Source organism: Alosa pseudoharengus, unplaced genomic scaffold (assembly GCF_046254945.1).
Source record: "Alosa pseudoharengus isolate Yale_2024_CS ecotype anadromous, Long Island Sound unplaced genomic scaffold, YU_APseudo_1.1 YU_APseudo_1.1_scf_13, whole genome shotgun sequence".
NCBI lineage: Eukaryota > Metazoa > Chordata > Actinopteri > Clupeiformes > Clupeidae > Alosa > Alosa pseudoharengus.
The window spans coordinates 11,219,405-11,242,671 of record NW_027468598.1 but is presented as its reverse complement, the minus strand read 5'-3'; the positions used below and the strand labels follow the sequence as shown (position 1 = coordinate 11,242,671).

Below are 23,267 nucleotides of genomic sequence, written 5' to 3'. Positions count from 1 at the left end.
ACAGGAGTGTTGACAGGTATGCTGTAACCTGACCCTAGCCAGATGAATTTCGCTCCGCCTAGCTCCACTCATCCATCTGGAACCGATCCATTGAAGTGTTGCTTCAGAAGGCTGGGCCTAATCAAAAAATGCTTGCATATGATTGAATAAGCCACTTGTCCGTCATCTATTGACGTGCTACTTCAACCACTCACATCGAAGCCAACCCGTGACGCTAATAACAGTCTCACAGTCGCTTCTACGCTATGTCACATCTATGAAACTCCCGCCCTGCGTCCTGATTGGCTGTACCATAAAATCGGTTGCAGAAATCACTCCCAATGGAAGAGGTCCCAGATGGATGTGAGTGAAGCTAGGCGGAGCTAAGCGGAACAAAATTCATCTGGCTAGGGTCAGGTTAAGTTAACTGTGTACAGAGTTGTAATTACGAAGTTTTAACTAAATAAATGAGAAGTTTGATAGCCAGTGTGGGTTTTTTCATTACTTGCTAGATGGGAGATGGAAATGACAATGTATATAGTTTGAGTAATATAAGAATGGAGTCATGCACAAACATTTGCTACTTAAGAATGCCGGTAGGCCTTTCTCTGCACCTTAAACAACAACGCATGCTAGCTGGCATTTATGGCGAACGGTGGTAAATGACATTGTGAATAGTGAACCAGGAATACAACAGAGCAAACGGTAATGACAGTGATACGACACGGCGAACAGCGGCAGGACAGTTTGAATGTTAGCGCCGGCGTATGGCTGGCTGCACGCTGCGTGAGCACATCACGGCTCAGTCCGTGACAGTCTTACTCAGTGAACCAGAGGAAGCATCGGACCTACCTGTATAGTTGCACACCTGCATCTCTCTCCAGCTCGGCCCACAGTTTGTAAGACTCCTCCATCATCCGGAGGTAGAAGTCCTGCTGATAGGCCTTCCTGATGATTCGCGTCTGGCCATGGGAACTTCCACGAGAGTGAGGCAGGAAAAACTTAAAGAGCAGGGAGAAATGACTCTTCCGCTTCCATTTCATGCATATTGTAGTGTTCACTATGACATCCTATATAAATTCAACACAATTCTGCAACAATATGTCTTTTTCTCATCATTGTGTAGTGATAGAGCAGAGTCACAATTTCTAACTCTCAGAAGAAGTACTTATTAGTGATCAAGCACTGCATTGGTCTAAAATGCATGGTCACTAGTCTTAAGCTTATCAAAAGCTTATTTCGTTATCAAACATTGGGCAGATGGCGCAACAAGGCATTCCTATGTTTCTTAATCAGTCATGGGTGTGTTTTGGGCCTAACATCATTTAAACCAATGACAATGACATCTGTCATTCCCTTTAACAGCAAGCGCAACTTCAAACAGCGCACTGGTATTTTGATAGTCAGTGGCGCATCTGAAGGAATCTGCTTGCACGCAAGACCGTATGGAACAGTTATTCCTCTAAACCATGCTACTAAAATCTAGCAGAGTATAGCCTACACACATTTACACTCACAGCAAGTGTTCATGTGCTTTGCCGTCGGAATGTGTGACAAACACGGATGCCACAACAAAGGTTAAAACATACACTCACTAATCCTAAATAAACAACTGTATTTGCTTAAAATATAGTGTAAGACGCTTGTGAAAGAAAGATATGCAGCTTTCAAGTGACAAAAACTGCAAATTCCCAAGTTCACATTAAAACTGTTGGACATGAAAGGCCACATGGACTACAAACGAACTACAACGTGACGACAACAGTGATGACGAGCCCCTAACTGGGCAATTCTGTTAGCAAAATCTAGCCCCAGTTTCCGACCTCTGACTCACACATTACGTGACGTGAATGATGCGGAATGATGATGTTTTCACTGGGGAAAAAGGTTTTTCCGAAGCCTATGAACACTAGGTGAGTAAACGTAGCATGCCTATGAGGCTTTGCAGTAGGATTGTCCAATGGTCAATCTTTTGTTTCAATTTGTGTTTTATGTGACGTGCCAATGCTGGGTTCATGCCGTTTTACGCAAGATTAAAATGTTTATTGACTGCGTAATTTGGTCAATCTATTGTCTCTCAATTGTGTTTAATGGGCCAGCCGTGGCCTACTGGTTAGCCCTTTTTTTTTGGGGGGGGGGGGGGGGGGTACCACTTACTACTTGCTATAAGGTATAAATCATAAATATTAGGTAGACTAATAATTTCTAATTGTGATCATTAAGTATGGTCATTGTCAATGACAATGTTTTTTTGTAGTGTCAAGGCGTTCAGTTTCAGTTGTCCTTACCTTAACCCTAGCCCTTGAGTTATCCTAACCAGCCCTTAGCCCTAATAAGGTGAATGATAACCTTGGCACAAATGACGCTAAAACACCAAACACGTGTGGTGAAAAATGAAGAACAAACACCACCGACTACCCCGCCCCCTCAAAAAAAAACAAAAAAAAAAACAACTCCAGTCTAAGGATAGGCCCAGAAATCTATATGGATATATAAAGCCATTATTATTGGTATGGTATTGTTGTTGCACATTTGACACAAAGCAGTCCGTGAAAACATGCACATCAGTGGACTGCTTTACTAATGCAAAATTGAAAACTATGATTTCATTGCATTACTCAACATGGATGCACGATGCTTGCATGATAAATACTTCCCAAAACAACAGTTAGGTAGGTAGGTAAGGATGCCACATGATTTTGGTTAGTTTTCATGGATTCAAATGCCAATATTATAGGCTAAATTATAGGCCAAATACTGAACATTGACTGTGGAATCAAGTAGGTTACAGAGTTTCTTTCCCCCCCTAAAACCTCCTGTCACTAGCTAGATGCTTTCAAATTTAACATGGTTTTAAACTCATATGTTGCAGTTTTCTGTCACTGCAATAAAACTAGCCTATTTGGAATATTTTGTAGGCCTGCTGTTCCTTTTATGAGAACAATTTAACCGATCAAGTTTTCATAGGCTATTGAATGATTTAAATGTGAATGCCATAAACTTAATTCGCCATTAACTTTAGCGTGGTTCTTCACGCAGTTGTCATCTAAATGCAGTGTTTTGTAGTCTATTCAAAGAATTTCACGTTCATCACTCAGTTGTGGTGTAGGTCTGTCTTGAGTGATCGCTGTCCCTTTAAATGTCTGGGACTTTAAATAACGGGACTTTTAAACTGCATGCTGTTTTTGTTGATGGACAGTACCGTCTTTGATTCAGTTTTCTACCGTTTTAATAAATGACACGCGCACTTGCGTGGTTAAAACTAAGGAATTGTTTTCACTCGTTTTCTTGCAATTCCGTAACATTAGATACTAGGTCTAGGTAACGTTAAAAAAATGTTGTCGGTTACTATGTCAGTGACTAGTTCGAACTTTGTTACTGATGGGATAGATGGAATTTTATTGCACGGTTCTAGATGATCACAGTCAGATGGCAGCGCTACCGTCAGCTGAACAAAAGCTTACACTAGTCAAGTCCACAGTTGTTAAAACTTCCAGCTGAAGTAGCCTAGTGTAAACTGAGAGACTTGCCTCCTAACGGAGTGAGTGTAGCCTATATTTTTTTAGCTGCTATCAGAGTGATAGGCTAGCCTAGGCCTACATCTACCGCTCCTTTGCTACATGAACAAATATTATTAGATGAGTGACAGAAGCACCGGACACCGGACCAGCAGGCCCATATGATAAACGCTGCTCTGGTAGCCTGCGGTAGGGCCTAGATGACGTGAAAAACGCGAGAGTCGCCGAAAAGCATCCCTGCATCCTGTAATATCAACTGAAGCAAAAAGGCGAAAATGTTGTTTGTTGGCGTCGCTGATAGGCTGTCAACCACGGAACTCTACAGTTTACTTCTACGTCATTGCTATCGACTCCGACTCACTCAGGTCCTGTTAGCACGTACAGTATATATTTAGGCAAGATGAAGTTAAAACATGTAGACACAAATATTAAGCAAACAATGTAAACTCATATTGAGGTGGTGATGAAAAATTTACTACCAAGTCAAATTGCATTTATTACCTTTTACTACCTTTCAAGGGCCTTAATTTTGGTAGATTCTATTTACTACCTTTTACTACCGCGCGGACACCCTGTCCCCAAGCGCCGCTGTTGTTGTAGGCAGCTCACTGCGCCGGGATTAGTGTGTGCTTCTGTTCACTGTGTGCTGAGTGTGTTTCACTAATTCACGGATTGGGATAAATGCAGAGACCAAATTTCCCGCAAGGGATCAAAAGAGTATATACTTATACTATACTTAATGTGACGTGCTGAAGCTACATTCATGCATTGTTTTGCTCCGGTTGAAAATGTTTCTGTGTAATTTGTCAGCTGTGATCAAATGCGTTCAGTAAATTCCACTTTTATGTCATAAATATAACATGCTTATGATTCATATATAGTGTATCTAATCTAGGCCTCTCTTATGTTCAATCAAATTCGCTTTGCCCACCCGTTTCTTTCTTCTGTGCTCACCCATTTCAATATTTCTATATGCCACTGTTTTAGACCCCAAGGCAAATTGACCAAGAAGAGCCAAACGTCTTTGTCTACTGTGTTTAACCTACTAACACTGAATGATTTACTCATTCCCTGTACCATAAATATGGCATTTTTCATCAGATTGCCTCAAGATCTTATGATCTTCACAAAATGCTTTTGAACACATAGAATTTATTTTGACTACTTTCTTTGAATTTTGAGTGATTTATTCAACGTAGAAACACTTTTTTTGTTTACGGTCAAAAATGACCGCCATAGGAAATTAATGGGAAAGAGTATACATTTCATCCAGGAGATAAAATATATCTCCTTACACACACTCCTACAACTTACCACCAATGTTCCCACACACATGCATGCATGCACACACAGAAGCACACACACCCACACACACAAACAGACACACATACAGTACACACACATGTACACCCACTCACAGACACACACACACACACACACACACATACACACACACACACACACACACACACACACTCAGTACATGTTGTCAGTTCATGTTGTCATGTTGCCACTTGTGCATGTGAACCACCAATGTTCGCACACACAGGCATGCATGCACACACAGAAACACACACACCCCACACACACACACACACACAGAGACATACTGTACACACACATGTACACACACACACTCACACACAGTTCATGTTGTCATGTTGCCACATGTGCCGGAAAAACCACCAATGTTTGCACACACATGCATTTTTCACACATGGAAACACTCACACCCACACACACAAACAGACACACAAACAGACACACACACACACTCTCTCACTCTCTTTCTCTCTCTCTCTCTCTCACACACACACACACACACACACAGTTCATGTTGTCAGTTCATGTTGTCATGTTGCCACTGTGCATGTAAACCACAGTGTCCGCACACATTCACGCACATACACAGTTCATGTTGTCAGTTCATGTTGTCATGTTGCCACTGTGCATGTAAACCACAGTGTCCGCACACATTCACGCACATACAGAAACACACACACCCACACACACGTGATGTAGATGTAAATGTTCTATTATCACCCGGAGAGAAGAAATACTCTTTTCTGATTGGCTGGCGGGTGGCCTTTAATTCTGAATAACAGGACACCGGTCCATATCAATGCTTATGAATGGTAACTATAACAACCATAGTAGGACGCAGGCCCGTCGCTAGAAGGCAAGCAAACCAAGCAATTGCTTGGGGCCCCGAGCTGGCCAGGGGCCCCAAGACAACGACTGGTTAAGAATAAAATGCAACGACAAACTGTGAGCGCCCCTTTGATAGTCAATGCAGTAAAGTGCAACGACACTGTTACCGGCAATACCGGGATCCCCCTCAAGGGGGCCCCTCTCAGTAGTCGCTGACAGCAGCCAGCCAGGTTTGTGATCTCTGCTGCCGCGAAAATATAAAACAGGCAGTCATAATGAAGCGGAGTTATGCGTCCGGAAGCCAGAAAAGAAAGAAGAGAAAGGAAGAGGATGACAAGAAAAAACAAGATAGTGGTAAGTGATAAATTACACTGAATAAAATAGCTCTACTTCTAATGGTGTAATGTCGCAGCAGGAAGGCTAGCCTAGCAAAAAATGTTTATGTTAACTATACCTGCTTGACGGCCAATGCTGCTTGTAACAAACTAGAACAGTTAGAGCAACTTTTTTTCCGAACGGACGGAATATGGTTACATACTGTAATATGTTTATCAACGGGATAAGGAAGACGCAGATCTTTCCAGAATCACTGTTTATCGTATTTAATGACATAACATTGCTATAGCTTTGTAATAGGTTTTGATGAAAGTAGCTTCTCTGTTATACTAACTATTCGACCGTGATAATCTATTTACCAAATGGGGGTTAGGAAAACCACACGATAAATTCCATGCATCAAAGCAGACTGGAACATTCATGTCTAGCAGTATTCATGCACGCCAGCTGTTTACTGTCTTTAAAGCACCAGGTGCGTCTGTCTAATTCTCAAACAGCAGAATGCTTTTAAATGCTATGTTAAGCTACAAGTAGGCCTAGGTTAATGTATAACATTAGCTTGGGATGTTTTTACAGTAAGCATTGGTAGAAAGCAGCTGCATCCCTTCTAAATATCAAAATATGGAAATGCTAACATATCTTTTCTTTCTCCCTCAAGGTGCTTTGCTTAAATTTCTCAGCCCTCAGGCTCTTCCTAAGGATACCTCCACTGATGAAGGTAGAGTGAATTTCTCTCACTGAGCTGAGCTGTTAATGACCTTTTCCAATATGCTAACAGTGAAATGGTCAAACGTACTTCACAGGTAATTTCAGATTTTTTTTTCAATTATTTTCCCAGGTACACCATAAACTTCATCCTCCATGCATGAGGAAGAAGCTGACATTGGATTTTATAGTATGGTGGTGTTTTTGCAAATGTTCAAAATGTTCAAAACTAATGCACAGTATATATATGCAACACTGTCAAAAATTTTTATTTATATAAAGTGTGGGTGAACTTAAACTGTATGGCTATGCTGTGGTTCCTGTAGGCTTTGCGTGCGGTGGTGGGGGTGGGGGGGCCTCCATGTCCATTTTGCTTGGGGCCCCCAAATTCCTTGAAACGGCCCTGGTAGGACGGCGGTTGCAGCGCTCTAGAATCTTTGGTTGCAGGCTTCCCAACAATGGAATCAACTGTAAACAAGCTAACTGTCCATGCTAAAGTTGTACAACAAGCTGAACTAGTGAGCTTCTTTTTAAACAGAACCGCGTGTTTCCAGCAAAGATTCTAGAACAGAGCAAGATAGATCAGTTACGTCATAGGCATGAAGTACGCTCTGAGCCCGACAGGGGGTTGTGGCTAGATGGGATACAGCTAAGAACGGAAGTTACGTAACAAACAGTGAAATATCGCAAAATCTCGACGACGATACCAGAGCCCGTTTACGGACGATATTGTTACTATAATGATGGCAGCTTTCTTGTCGTACAGGACTTTCTTGTCGTACAGGAGTTTTGAGAAGTACCTCAGTGATTACGAGGAAGAAACCATGACTAAGTTTACAGTCTTAACTAAAGACCGCAGTTTTGGTCAGGACGGTGAGTTCAGCTAAAAAAATGTCTATTTAAATCGATAGTCTAGCTGTTAGCTTAGCATTGTATGCGCGAGTTTGTTTGTGTGTGTGTGTGCGCGCGTCTCCCCTCTCCCTCCTGTGTCATATAATGTGTCATATAAAGGCCAATGTTATAATGTAAGCAACTTAAAAACTTAAAATTCAGATTGACAGAATCTCCTGTTTTCCCGGGGAGTGCGCGAGTGTGTTTGTGTTTTTTTAGAAGTGGGGTTTGTTGGTTTGTAGTGGACACCTTCTGCTAACCAGTGCCTAAGGCTGCAGATTAACTGTAACACTTTACTGAATTTCCCCTGAATCTATCTATCTACTGAAGTACACAGATACTTAATCTTACAAGTTGCTTAATCTTACAGATCCAAAAGCAGGTCTGAAAAAAATAACGTGGGAGTTAAAATATGTGCCATTTAATGGGACACCCTTTGAGGTAGTTGGGAGGAAGATCTATTCCTGCCATCAAGGAATAGATAAACATAAAAAAGAGAAGCAGGCCAGACAACAAAAACTGGTATGAAAATTAACAGGCATCACCAATCACCATCATGTTTACCCAATAGTCCTGTTTGTCATCCGGTTTCTTCCATATATAATTTGCATGTTTTTTGTCTTAGCTTGATGACCAAGCAGACCACAATTACAGAGAGACGCGGCGTCTTGTGCAAGACACCAAAAAACTTGACTGTCCAGCAAAGGTCAATGTTTTCCACATTATCAGGTTCCTTGACTACAAGGTATTTACCGAGGTATTAGACAAGAGTATTGGGACACTGGTATTTTCACCAGGCTTCCCTTTAGTACCCCTTTGGGTGTCTTTCTAACAATATATTTATTTAAAGGTGCAACGTGACCAAGAACAAAAGGTGCAACAAAATCTGAGAGAAAGTGCTGTGCGTTTGCGTCACACTTTACAGACAGACCCGTCAGCAGTACATTTTGAGGAGCAATATGTGGCTTGCTTCCCAAATGTTGAGGAGCATGAGAACCATCCTGTGGTAGGACAGGTCAGTTGCAATAAGTAGATTTTAGTTTAGTAGTTTATTGTAAGGACTGACTCCAAATATGCTTTTTCCCATCAGTTATGTCCATGTGTGTTTACATGTAGAACTGCTAATTTAAAGGGTTACAGGCATTCCCTGATACATGATATCACTGATTACTTTAGGCAGCTGAAGTCCGTGAGCCAGTGGATCCTGGGGTGGAGAGGTACATTGAGCATTTAGCTTTGGCTGGTGTTAGAACAGTGAGTGAAGTTAGGAGACACTTGGCCATCTTTGTGACTGACTTGTTCAGAGGAGAGGCTCCCCCTCCACAAACAAGGAGGAGGTTCTTCCCTCTGGACAAAGACATACGCAACATCATCAGGACAGTAAAGGAGAGGAGAAGACAGTCAGGTGTTGACCAAGTCAATCTGCAGGTAACATAGATGTTGATAGGAGATGAAAATCACAAACTAGCTGCAAGTTTGAGGGCCTTATAAGACCTCCGACCTTATGTAGTTATTGGCTATGTACAGTGTTTCCTCTAGATTTTATTTTTAGCACTGGGGGCAGGCCAGTCCGCAAACTCCCAGCTCCACCCCCGGTTCAAACCCTGACCAGTAGGCACGGCTGAAGTGCCCTTGAGCAAGGCACCTAACCCCTCACTGCTCCCCGAGCGCCGCTGTTGTTGCAGGCAGCTCACTGCGCCGGGATTAGTGTGTGCTTCACCTCACTGTGCGTTCACTGTGTGCTGTGTGTGTTTCACTAATTCACAGATTGGGATAAATGCAGAGACCAAATTTCCCTCACGGGATCAAAAGAGTATATATACTTATATATACTTAAATCAACACAACAATACATATAGCAAACATGAAACTGGAAAGACCCTAATAACCTCTGACTAGTTCTACTTATTGTTAAATTGCAATGTGAACGCCAGACATTGGGGAGGACACGTCGGCAGGTTCATGTAAAAGTCAACTGCGACCACATTGTGCATCTACCCTAATTCTGATAGAGTGGGGGCAATCATTTTACCGTAGGGGGCGGCCATGGCAAAATAAACGTAGAAGAAACACTGTACATGGTTTTGTATCAATGCTCACATTTTGAAACGTAGTGCCAACCATAGGGCTTACACGTTGCATTGTAAGGCCCTCTGGATTGTAGCTTATATGAACAGAGACAGTACTGTGGTTCTTATAATAAGACCCTTTCCATTACATAGGGGTTGGTGGATGACTGGTCAAAGCGTGACTGTCTGGTCAGCTTCAGACCTAGTTTGGAGGAGGACGATGGCTCCTCTTCGAAGCTGCTGTTCTGCCTGCAGACCACCTGGCAGCAAAGGCTGCTTCTTTTGTATGGGCAACAGATGTGCCTGCTTGACGCAACATATCGGACATGTCGCTATTCTGTGCCCTTGTTCTTTCTGTGTGTACGCACTAACGTGCATTATTGTGTAGTAGGTGTTTTTGTCACACAGACAGAAACATCTTCTGACATAAAGGAGGCTCTGAGGGTTTTTAAGGAGTGGAACCCAGAGTGGAAGCCAAGCCACTTCATGGTTGACTTTAGCGAGGCTGAAATTGGTGCCCTGGAGGCAGAGTTTCCAGGTAATAGTGATTGTACAATGTTCTCACCAGCTCTGCTCCAAGCGACGTAGTCACTCCCAGCAACACCACCAGCCCTTTTCCATGCGACGTAGTCACTGCAACGAGCAACACCACCAGCTCTGCTCCAAGCGACGTAGTCACTCCCAGCAACACCACCAGCCCTTTTCCATGCGACGTAGTCACTGCAACGAGCAACACCACCAGCTCTGCTCCAAGCGACGTAGTCACTCCCAGCAACACCACCAGCCCTTTTCCATGCGACGTAGTCACTGCAACGAGCAACACCACCAGCTCTGCTCCAAGTGACAATGATGCCAGCCGCAGTGGTTCAAGCCATGTCACCAGCTCTGCTTGGAAAGCAAAAAAGAGGCGAAAGTGTGGCCGCTTACTGCACGAAATCACTGATCTGTCTTACCACCTCCAGGACGAACCATTTTTAGACAGTGTGATAGGTCGCCTCACTGACCTTTTGGAAGATGTGAGGCTTCATACTCCTCACGATGAAACCCTTCCTCTCTCATACACACCACCAAGACAATCAAACCTCTTAAAGTAGTTCCCAAAAAACTCCCATTTTCTGGGAGGTTTGGTCGCCGTGCTGAGGCAATTAGAGCGAGCCCTAAACTGTAACCCAACATTTTCTTTCCATCTCTCTCTTTGCCCCTCTTTTCTGTGAGGATGGACACTGGTTTTCAGCGGCCCTCACAACCCCACACTACCACCCCACCCCTTCCTGTGAGGATGGACACTGGTTTTCAGCGGCCCTCACAACCCCACACCGCCACCCCGCCCCTTCCTGTGAGGATGGACACTGGTTTTCAGCGGCCCTCACAACCCCACACCACCACCCCACCCCTTCCTGTGAGGATGGACACTGGTTTTCAGCGGCCCTCACAACCCCACACCACCACCCCACCCCTTCCTGTGAGGATGGACACTGGTTTTCAGCGGCCCTCACAACCCCACACCACCACCCCACCCCTTCCTGTGAGGATGGACATTGGTTTTCAGCGGCCCTCACAACCCCCCCACACCACCACCCCACCCCTTTCAAGTGTGCATATTGTATATAGTTCTCTGCAAACCTATGGTGGCATCATGCCTTCAGTGTTCATATTGTATATAGTTCTCTGCAAACCTATGGTAGCATCATGCCTTCAGTGTGCATATTGTATATAGTCTTAAACAACCACACATAAAAGGTATTATATTATATTGATATTTTATTGTATTTCTCTAAATGCATACTTGACTGTAGATAGATTTATGAGTAAAGTTACCAACACAGGAAATGTTCTATTTTGTCTTTATTATTTTGTCAGAATGCACCAGAATGCTTTGTTTGTATGTGAAAATCACAAACCCCACCCCCCTAAAATTAAATTAAATCATATTGGACATATTGTGACTCTCTAACTCTTATCTTATGTAGCTGTACAAGCAAGTCTCTCTGATGTTTATGTTACTGTTTCTGCACTACAATTGTACTGTTACCACACTGCACATAACTGTACTGTACATATCTGTCCATATGGTTCATACCATATTTATTCCGTTTTTCTTATAATATATTCTGTTCACTGCATATATCTATATGATTCATAATGGTACTGCCAATACATTGCACATATATGTAAGCCTACATGTTGTGTTCTCTACAGATGGAGTCGAGTCTCCATACAGAAGTAGATATTGCATGCCAGGTTTCAAAAGTTACGATCTCAGTCCAATCGTTAGCAGCTCCATCACAGCAAGTTATGGTCCATCCCCAAAGGGAAATGACAGTGTTCGGTGTGCAATTGAAGCAACTCTTTCCCAACGATCCATAAAAATAGTTTTAAAAATAGTTTTCATTTATGACACGGATATCCATGGCTGAGACGTCTTTAGATCGTCTTTAATTATAAGTTCTCGTAACGCGGGGGGTAAAGTTAAACTTACAGTACGTGTCCATATATATTATACTTCTTTGGGACACCCGTGATCATAACTTAACTATTTTTTTGTAATAGTATTTCTAACATGAATGTATAACATTAAAGTGATGTTAATGTTCGCAAAATAGCTATTTTTCTTGTTTCCTTTGGAATATCCATGATCGCTCCCTACTTCCTGTCCTGAGCGGCGAAATTTCACTATCTGTTACGTAACTTCCGTTCTTAGCTGTATCCCATCTAGCCACAACCAAGTCTATGGGAGTGTCGCAACTCTCTTTTTATATGGCTCTGGCTAAAATTACCTAGCCTACCGTTTGATTTTAGTAGGCTAGCAGCTACTGACTAGCCTACTCCTGCTAGTCAGTGTGTGTGTCACCGTGGGCTATGCAGTGGGTTCTAGCTTAGCTTGTAGGCTATTACCTGCTACATGATTTCAATAATAACTTTAAAGTCTCAATTGCTGTGACGAGTTTCTATCTCATTAAAGATAAGTAGTAGACCTACATAACAAACAGCTAACCAACTCAGCTGCGTTCTACAGCTAACGCATCTACATGTTGCTGACTGCTACCACTTTGCCTGTTGAAAGAGTCTTATCTCGGCATTTGATTTGTGATAAGAACAGTTTAATATGCATTAGTATTGAACGCATTGCGCTGCGGTGTTCATGATGCTAACCTTTAATGAACACCAAGCTGAACTGTCATTCGGCCAGATTCTGTGCCGCAACAATCTGGTATCATTCTGATCCAGACATGCGCAAATATGGAGTCCCAGTGTGTGTGAGATGCGGAGTTGAGGTCAGTTTTGCCGCTTTACCCCCACCTCAATGCCGGCTTTGGCCGTAAGGCAGCTGATACACAGGAGCTGTTGCTCTGTCGCTCATTGCTAAGAGGGCAAGGAAGGAATTTTATCTCCTTTAAAGTGTTTGGGAGTTTTTCGCCTTCCTCTGTGTTGAGAGTGCCAGCATATTAAAGCCTTCCCTAGCTGACCATGGGAGCACAGGTACACCAGCGTGTAGCTTTGCTCTGTTACACTCCTAGCTGACCATGGAAGCACCTACACCAGCTCTATTCCAGCTAATCAAGCCTCTTCTCTTTGCAGACCCAGGGTGCTGTGCAACCTCCTCCCCCTCCTCTGTAGCGACCGCGTCGCTACCTTTTCCCTTTCCCCATCATCTCCCACCGGCGTGAACCGCGTTCGTGCCCGTGTCTCTTCCCCAGCCAGGGACCGCGTCCCTCATTCTCCCTCACCCCTCTTTCCCTGGATTGGTGCCACCACCCATGGGGTCACCCAGTGTTTCCCATACATTGACTTATTTGTAGCGGCCTACCACAATATCAACATTGACCACCACACAATGATTTTCCAGGTTGTATTAAATTGTGCTTAAATCTGGTTAGCATCATAACCACGCTGTGCTAATTTGATAATCTGTTTCATTCAAGTTAATTCTGCAAACCAACCACCACAATTGGAATTCAATTCTGTTGGAAACACTGGTCACCGCATCCTTCTAACAATATTTTCCAGATCACACCCAGGTCAATCTTCTCTTTCCGCTCTTCATATTTTGCTCTTTACAAACCCTTTTGCTTCATTTTTTAAGGTGCCTTAGTTGCCCTCATCTTTGGGCTGTACACGGATCCTGCTGACTCCTGCCTGCACAGTGACTCCTGCACGATCCCCCCAGAGCAATTTGGCTGAGCCATAGACTCTGCCAAGCATGGGTTTCTTAATATCCATTAATCAGTTTTAGCTTCAAGATGGCTCTTCAGGCTCTTCACTTGTACTAATCTTCATGTCTATGCCTAACCTACTCCAGCCTAGCCACTTGCTCTCATTCTCTAAATTTCTTCTCATGCTCTTGAATGCAAACTGCCTCTATTAAAGTGTTTGCTACAGGTTCATATTTATTCTCTAGATCGGCTACCATAATGCTAGGTAGCTCAGTGTTCTCTACAAACTTAATACAGCAAAGTAGAAACCTGTACCACCCATTTATCACCTTTCAGTAACTATCCTTATATTCAGACCATGTGTACGCTATGTAATGTCTAAGTTCCCCTTATAGCATATATTTGACATTTTTGCACATGTAACCCTCATTGGTTTTAAGGGCAACTCGGATATCTACCAACGCATATTGGTATTGGCGCAGACCGTTTAGGTTTCATTCAGGCAAATAACGGTCTACCCGAGCACTTGCTCAAATACTCTAGGCGCCTTAGATACCTTTCATATCACCTTATCTATAGCCTACATGGTCCTAGCCAGGGTCTTTTCAATTGGGTTGCATTTTTTGGGGTGATCACATGACATGGATCCTGCTTGATTCCTGCCAGCGCAGTACACTCCTGCAAGATCCCTGCAAAGCACTCCATGACCCTGGCTAGGGATCTTGCCAAACAGCAGAATTGTAGATCGTAATTTGGAATGTTAACTTTATGAATCACTCACAAATCTTTGAATCACATGCCATGAGCATCAGCAACTACATCAGTCCTCTATTCCCACTGCACTGGTCCCGAGCTCTGCTACTGCAAGCTGTACTCCCCTGCACTGATCCCGAGCTCTGCTACTGCAAGCTGTACTCCCCTGCACTGACCCCGAGCTCTGCAACTGCAAGCTGTACTCCCCTACACTGACCCCGAGCTCTGCAACTGCAAGCTGTACTCCCCTGCACTGACCCCGAGCTCTGCAACTGCAAGCTCATTGCCCTGCATGTCATGTTAAGTGCATGTTATGTGTGCAAGTGCATGCCTGTTAAGTTGGCTCTCAAGCTTCCCATTACTTCAGGATTGGTACAGCCACCACCCCGGCTGGTGGTCTGACCAATCCACTAAGCACTCCTTCACCCTGGTTAGGGATCTTGCCAAACAAGTTTGCTGCTTTGAATGTCAAACTCATAGATTGGCATTTGCATCATCATTAGATCTCCATCTGCCATAGACGACAGGCGCCCCTGGCTGTCTTAATTCAAGTCGTTCCTCTATCGCATCCCCATTAGATCCCCCATTTGCTACAGATGACGGACGCTCCGTTACTTGCTTCTGGTTTCAAATGCAGCTCAAAGCTGTTCTAACGCAAGTCGGAATCCCAGCAGACCGTTACTCAACTTATTCTTTTAGGATTGGTGCAGCCACCACTGCGGCAAATAACGGTCTGTCCGATCAAGCTCTCAAAACTCTCGGCCGGTGGTCCTCCGATGCCTATCACTCATATATCAGATCAAATCTCTGATCTGAGGAAAGCGCACCTCGCGCACTCCCATTGAATTTGCTCAGCGTGGTTCTTGCCATAGGGTCCTTCATCTTCAAATGCAATTTTTGGGGTGTATGGCGGAATCCTGCCCGACTCCTGCCTGCGCGACTCCGGTACGATTCCGCGAAGCCCTTCAGGACCATGGCCAGAGACCTCGCCAAACATGCTTTTCTATTATGCTTTTATATTTATGCTTTTATGTCTTTATGCAAATTCAGGAATGTGAACTAGTGAAATGGCGTTTTACAAACGGAAGTTCGGGAGGAGCGTGACGGAATTTGCCACGCCTCCTTCTTCAATCAGTCAGGTTATTTATTCGCAGTCTACCTGCCGAAGTTGCAGCATCGGTGTTACTCCACTCGCAACCCACCACCTCCCCTTACGCCTCCCGTCTTCCATAGTTAAAGAATAAGGGGGTGTATGGCGGAATCCTGCCCGACTCCTGCCTGCGCAGTCGACTCCGGCACGATTCCGCGAAGCCCTTCAGGACCATGGCCAGAGACCTTGCCAAACATGCTTTTCTATTATGCTTTTATATTTATGCTTTTATGTCTTTATGCAAATTCAGGAATGTGAACTAGTGAATCTAATCTAAAATAATCTAATCAAATGAAACATGTGACTGCTGGCCATCTTTCCCATTTGGAATCAAGGAAATGATGCTAGCTTGTTAGTTAACGGTTGTTCGTGATTAGTTCAATGGAACAATAATAATTGGAATAATTTTAAACTCCAAACATGTGTCCACCCACCACAAAGAAGATGTTTACCAATGAAGCCAGGCCAGACTCTTTGCCAAAGAGGACCGTAAACATAGTCAATAGTATGGCTCATGAGGTGATAATAAGGATAATTTTGTTTATGCTAATTAGATGGTCAAAAACTCAAAATTCTGCTTGGGAACAGGGCTAGTTGGATTCAGCACAAGTTAATTATGATAAAAAGTCCTGTTCCCAACTTTTACTAAGAAATGCCTCTAGGGCCATATACAAGGACATTTTCTTGAAATAGGACTTGTCTATAATGTGTCAGACCCCTCCTTAGTTTGTTAATTGCCACACCCCTTGGTGCGTTGCTCAAAAAAAGAGACGGGCATGGCGAAAAACTCGAGTCTATGATAAGATAGGAATAAACTTTGCATCGCGATGATTGTACTTTAGACGGCTTTAGACCATCATGATTAGAGATTAGATTAGATTAGATTCTACTTTATTGTCATTGTGCAGACTGACAGGCTTTAGACCATCATGATTAGAGATTAGATTAGATTAGATTCAACTTTATTGTCATTGTGCAGAGTACAAGTACAGAGACAACGAAATGCAGTTTGTGTTGGGCAAGTTACTTCAAAACCGTAATGTACTTATTACTGTCATTTCAAAGATATTTGTTACATTATAATATTACTGTCTCTGAATTGTAAGGCATTACATTACTATTAAACTACTTTTAAGTTACTTTCACCAAAATATCTGGTAATATGAATTTGGCATTCTAAATGCAGTTTATTACGCTCAATGCAGCTCACTGCTCTTCCAATGGAGGGAGATGTGGTATAGCATAATGACTGAGCTAGGCTTAAGGCTAACAACAGTAGAATCCAATAGGGGCAGTACGGAAGCCGAGAGAGGCCACGTCATCATTATTTTTTTCACCTTGTTATCTCGAGGTATCAAAATAATTAATTTGTGATCTCGGCAACACAACACAATTAATTCATGATCATAAGAAAACAACCGAGACGTCTAGCTACAGTCACGACCTCAGTGTTTCCATCCAACTCATGGGAATTAGTGATGCACATCCGTGGTAATGTGCATAAATAAAATGCAACACCTATTGATTCCAATTATGGGACACTTTGCTTACGTTGAGTGAAATGGACACCCTCTCAGCGGTCGGAATTCATTCCGTCATCTAATTTTTTATAATATTCAGTAGGCTATTATTGAATGCTTAGCTGGAATGATGTTTTTCCCTATCGTCTTATTTTTTAAGCAGGCGTACCTGCTATGGGTTTTCTACAGGAATGGCATGTTTGAACGGGCACTGCACAGTTGTAAACTTGGTACGTGTGCGAAACCTTTGGCGTCAGCAAAACAACTGTGCACCGATGTGTGTATTCAGTTTGTTTTATCCTATGGGAACAAGCAAGAGAGCACATCAAGTTGCCTAATGTTTGAGATTGCTGAGATTCTGTGAAGGTTAGGCCACACTATGAGAATAAACCGTTTCCATCAACTTTATTCGCATTACCTTATGCACATCGAGAGGTAATCAACCCCCCTCTAGCGATTAGAATTTGTATGCGCATTTCACGTGTTTCCAACCGGGATTTCTTATTCGAATAGTTAAAATGCGCATTAGGAAGTTTGATGGAAACATGACTATCTCCGCCAGTAGCCTAAAGATGAGCCGGGCCAGTCGTCTGGAGGTGCAGCGGACTAATCTTAAAATTATTCCCAATTAGGAAACGCAGTGCACAATTAGGAAACGCAGTGCAATCTCCCCCTGCGTCAACCCCTGATCAAAGACATGACGATGAAGGAAAAGTAGCCTACAAACTTGAAAGAAGTCAAGCAAAAAGGGGGCATGAGTCGTAACGCTTAATGTGTTGTTTTCTCGAGATCTTGATATTTGGTTGTTTTCTCGAGATCTCGACCTTATTGTGTTGTTTTCCCGAGATCACAAATTAATTATTTTGATATCTCGAGATAACAAGGTGAAAAAATATATTCATTAGAGAATAAAATCAATAGAGAGCCTAAATCAAAGCTTACAGTAATAAAGTCATGTCAAGATGGTGGCCTGCTGGCCATTGAGTGAGTGACTTTTAAATGATAACTCAAACACCTAAAGTAAAATAAAAGGCCTATAATTTACAGACCATTACTGTGTGTTTTTAAACATTCATTTCTGAAGAAATGCTGTTTTACTTATAAATGGTGCACTGTCACTTTAAGAACATTGATCTTTACGTTCTCATAATGCCCTTTTGCCATATCATGTGCTTCATGTAAATGCTTGGAAAACTAATTATTGAAGACCCACCAATTCCATTCTACTAGTAATAGGTGGAAGAGATTAAGAGAACCCAAAAAAGTATCAAACTTGCATGTAACACGGTGTTAGTGCATTTTGACATTGTAAACGTTATTGATGAAGAGTGAAACACAGTTTGCAGTAAAGCTACTATTCATTGGCTACATTTGGGTGCCCCCTCTGTCCATATGCAAAGTCCATGATGCGCATGGTGGGAGCGGTGGCACTGCCAGGCTACACAATCTTTTTCTACATTTCTATCCCTTTATTCTCTTTAATTCAAGTTCACAACACAAAGCTGACATGCACTACAAGAGCATAGTTTGTGTTTTATCAAGAATCAAAAAGATTAGCGTGGCACCACTTTAGATGTTTCATTAAATTACTTGTGCTATTTCGCGAGGTATAGAGAGATCTTTCGGTTTTGCACACAAAGTGCAGTTAACTATTATGTTCTTCATATCCTTGTCTCTGACAAGCTAAAAATAATGAGCGTAGGCTTATGTCCATCCCGCAAATAGAATCCGACTTCGAGTCTGCTGCAGCCACAGTCATCTTCAACCAGTATCAGGAGATAACGTTCTACTATTTTGCACGATTTTTTCTTCTCTGTTGTTATCCCGGTGGTGTTTGCAAATATGTATCAAAACAAAACACCACTTAATTTGGGGTTAAAATGCATTGTAACGCACGTTTCTGAAGTTTGTACCGAGTGCAATATTACAGCTATGTGCAGTGTGGTAACAGTACCATTGTTGTGCAGTAACAGTAACATTATAATAGTATTAAGACTAAGTGTATGTGCAAGGATGAAGAGCAGTAGAATATGGCTATGTATAAGTGTATATAAATAGACACTATGGATGGGATAGGGTAGTGCAGTTGTTGGGAGGGGGGGGGGGCTGGGGGATAGAGGCCTGTATTTTATATCATGTTTTGCATTTTCATGCACTGGTAATTCCTTGGAATTACATTTTCTAGTTTAAAATAAATAGTTAAGCCACTAACTGTGGATGTGAATCTATGGTTATTACAGAAGTCAATCATTAACTGTTTCACTTTATTATGTCTAGGCTTAGGCTATAGCCTGTCCTAAGTCATATAAGATATGTGGTTATGTCTTTTGAACTGGCACCACATTTCAACCCTCTTTCCCAAAACGGTAGTTACTTTAGTATGGTTTCCATGGCCTATCATGCTGAAGAGAACATTTCTTCATGATCACTCAAGTCTGCCAAGGTCAGGGGCGCCTGCAGGAAATAATGTTATTGTATGCACACCCATCGTTTGCTGCCTCCCTTCTTTGTGTTTTCGTTGTTTACAAAAACGTTTTATATCCAAGATGGCCTTGAAGTCTTGAGTTAGTGAATTAGCTGGTAACGCTGCGTGCGTGCGCTGTCATTTTCTCTCCTGCTCAAACAAAAGGTGTGTTTGTATAGCTCTGCATTACGTTGATTTTGATAAGGTGTTTACTTTACAGAAAAATTTAAATAGCCTACTGTCATGCAGTTAATGGGATATTGTGCAGAGCTGGGAAATTATGGTACTGTAGGCCATCTTGGTGTGACTGTGAGCAGGGGTGATTCTAGACCTAGAGCTTTGCTGGGGCACAGGCCCCCAACTCCCAATACATAAAAAAAAAAATGTGCACGCAATATGAAATAAATGGCTATTTGGTAGAAAAAATTTGCATGTAGCAAATGCATGTAGCGGTAGGCGCCTTTTGCTGTAGAGATTTTCCATTTACTACATACAGTAGGCACTCTGATTCCATGTATGGGGCACATATATATTATTCAGATGACACACAAACACAAGTAGACAAGACCTGTTTAGTTCAAAAGCTCACTTGCCACGGCAAGGCACAGATCAGGAGTGAGATGACGAGACAAGACAAGAGACAATGTTAGTATTTGTTTTCTTTTTGTTGATGTTTTTTTTGTTGTTTTTTTCTTAGCTGACAAATACACACACATCACAAGGACATGAACACACACAAAAGAACACATATATGTCCTAAATGGTCAGGGAAATAGATAATCAACAGTGTAAATCATTACTAATAAATGGCTGACAATTTTTTTTTTTTATGTAGCAGGCCTTTTGCTGTAGAGATAATGACTATCCATATCCATATTCTATCCATACAGGGCCGGCATTCCCATCATCTTGTGATAGACTATGCATGGCCTAATGGCTCTACATAGTAACCTAAACAGAATATGTTATGAACGTTCAGCCTTCAGCTTCAACGTTCAGATTTTCGAAGCTGCCAGGTTATTGAAATGGATGGACCATGACATGGTTAAAACGGGTTTTATAGCCTACTTCATTAAACATGAAACAACTTCAAACATTTTATTCTCTATCTCTAAGCTGAATACTATTGCAATTTCAGATAGGCTAACTGCCAAGTGACCTTACCGTGCTCCCAAACGTCTCCTGCAGCACTGTGCCTGCGTGCACCTTCTGAGAGTTCACTGAATGTATGACGTCACGGATTGGTGGCCGCAAGGCATTTCAATTAACACAGAAAATTTTTATTTTTGTAAATTTCTAATTTCACAAACTATTAATGAGACATTATGATTATTCACGTTGGAATTAGCGGAAGTATTACCAATTTTAAAAAGTAAAAAACGGGTCTTTTCAAAAGGGCACTTAACATCAAGGGCAAAAGGGCAGGTGCTAGAGCCCCTGTAGCCCCCCTTCTCTGCACGTGCCTGTACAGCACAAATATCTCCATCAATATAAATACACAGCTGTTATCGTTTAATTTATTCTCAAAGTGTTCCAGATTGATGCCTGTAAACTTTAAAATATAGCCTACAAATCTTTTTTTTCCGGGTGAGTACGCATCCTGTCCAGACCCGTGCCCCGGTGCAGTTTAACAACCTACTTGTTTGGAATATTGCATCATTTCATTGATGGCTACGACTGGTGCCCAAACTTTCTGTGCGCGCTACCTGGGTAATATGACACCAACCTGTTCGAGAAGAAGCGTTTTCTTGTTATTCTTCGCGTGGTAGTACGCTGTACAAGACCCCTGGATCCCTGCTCCAATCACAATGCAATCGTATATTTGCGAAGACATTTTTTAACAACTCCGCGACAATCACACACTGGCAGACTTTCCAAACAATTTCAAATCCATATATAAATCACACTTTGTTCTTGTAGTAGCCTAGACAGTAGCAGAACACAGAGGTAGCTCACCCCTCCCGCCAAGAAACTCCCCATGAGCCGACCTAGAGCACATTTTGACCCATCATATTTTGTTAAAAACCAAACTGAAACTAATCTAAGCTCATGCAGCCATTTCTACAACTCAGCTGCTACATATTAAGCACAAAAATATTAAGTTCATGAATTTAGTAATCACATTTTTAACCACATTTAGGCCTACTATGTTTTTAAAGTCAATATTTTCCCCACACATAGGCTACTGTTAAAAATAGGTCATAGAAAATAAAAATGGGCGGATCATTTGGGGGAAAAAATGTTATTACAGCTAAAGTATTAGCTAAGTAGTAAGTTTGTCATTGGTTTGGGTTAAGTTTGTTTTGGGGGACAGCACTCCTATAGAGCTCAACAGCACTCCTATAGAGCCCACCGCAGCACCGCCGACTCCGATTCCTACACATTCACTTCAATGCGAAAATAGAAAAACTTTGATATCTGCATGTAAGCATCCCCAGTAGGCTATACCACACAGAGACATAAATAATAGTAATTATTTTAGGTTAGCCTAGATTGTTGCACCATTTTCATGATGTTGTACCATATTAGGCTTAGGCTCAGTATAGGCTACGGCCCAGGGCCCACTTCCCCGAAAGCATCTTAAGCCTAAGAGCGTCGTAAAGTCCCTCTTACGAACGTCTTAAGATTTGCCGACTGTTTCCCGAAACCATCGTAGCTTAAGAGCGTCGTGAAAACACTCGTAGATCGATCTACGAGTGCTCCAGAGTACTCGTTACCGGCTAAGAGCGTCTTAACAGTACTTCTCACTGAGGTCACCAACAGGACATACAGAGGAATTACAACTTAGAATACATAATCCAATTTACGTTCCCATTCTTTATTGTGTTTACCTGTGATGAATCAGATTTTAGCGTGCAAAATAGCCTACATTTAATGGTCATAATAATGTGATGAAAAGCGGACAAAAATGTAATCAAGTTATGAAACGAGACGTTGCCAGAATAGTTTGACCTTATCTTTGCTAAGTGAATATTTTATTAGGCCTATGAGGTAAAAAGCAGAGAAAGCAACATGTGGTTTAGTCTGTAGCCTACTGCATCAAAATCTAAGCCTACACATTTCCTCTCTTTCTTACTCGACTTCTTTCTTATCTTCAAACGTGTTCATAAGTGGCACCGCGAAAAATTATTGCATGGTGCAACAATCTAATCTTAAAATAATTACAATTATTTATGTCTCTGTGTGGTATATAACCTACTTGGGATGCTTACATGCAGATGTCAAAGTGTTTTATTTTCGTATTGATGTGAATTAATGTGTAGATCCGAAGTTTAAATGGTAGGCCTATAGCTGTGACGTGCAGTCACCTGACATCACCGTCAAATCAGAGGATATTTCAGAACTATTAACGTGGACAGCTCCCCTTAAGAGCATCTTAAGAGCAGTGCACGCGCGTTCACGCTACGAGCATGTTCGGGAAACAGTCGGAAAAATCAAACGAACGATCGTAAGATGAATCGTAGAAAACCCTCTTAAGAGCGTGTCTCCGTCGTTATCGGGGAAGTGGGCCCAGGGCCCAGGGCGTGAACGCGCGTGCACTGCTCTTAAGATGGTCTTAAGGGGAGCTGTCCACGTT

At 42.3% G+C, this 23,267-nt stretch overlaps 2 protein-coding genes and 1 long non-coding RNA gene across 3 annotated transcripts in view; 2 read left to right on the top strand and 1 right to left on the bottom strand.

Moving 5' to 3' along the window:
• The window catches only part of pipox (pipecolic acid oxidase), a 43,942-nt gene extending 22,418 nt beyond the window's left edge, over nt 1–21,524 (bottom strand). Inside the window, exons 1-2 of the mRNA XM_076282115.1 lie at nt 21,417–21,524; nt 832–980 (exon numbers count right to left, since the gene is read on the bottom strand). Of these exons, the coding sequence (XP_076138230.1) occupies nt 832–980; nt 21,417–21,524 (257 nt within the window). The remainder of the gene's footprint in view (nt 1–831; nt 981–21,416) is intronic.
• Nucleotides 5,706–6,938, top strand: LOC143121110 (uncharacterized). Its single transcript, XR_012986409.1, has 3 exons — nt 5,706–6,002; nt 6,643–6,702; nt 6,823–6,938. It is a non-coding gene; the product is annotated as an uncharacterized LOC143121110 (long non-coding RNA).
• Nucleotides 7,420–10,743, top strand: LOC143122207 (uncharacterized). The gene is made up of 6 exons (XM_076283065.1): nt 7,420–7,562; nt 7,951–8,102; nt 8,206–8,337; nt 8,455–8,599; nt 8,761–8,797; nt 10,218–10,743. The coding sequence occupies exons 1-6, from the start codon at nt 7,430–7,432 to the stop codon at nt 10,741–10,743; spliced, it is 1,125 nt and encodes a 374-aa protein (XP_076139180.1). The 5' UTR covers nt 7,420–7,429.
• Nucleotides 21,525–23,267: the final 1,743 nt, after the last annotated feature.

Excerpts from the sequence above, each read along its gene's own strand:
- LOC143122207 (XM_076283065.1), top strand. The coding sequence starts at position 7,430 with ATGATGGCAGCTTTCTTGTCGTACAGGACTTTCTTGTCGTACAGGAGT. Across the intron at positions 8,338-8,454 it reads ACTACAAGGTATTTACCGAG|GTGCAACAAAATCTGAGAGA; the intron begins GTATTAGACAAG and ends CAAGAACAAAAG. Across the intron at positions 8,798-10,217 it reads GTGGATCCTGGGGTGGAGAG|CTCTGCTCCAAGCGACGTAG; the intron begins GTACATTGAGCA and ends TGTTCTCACCAG.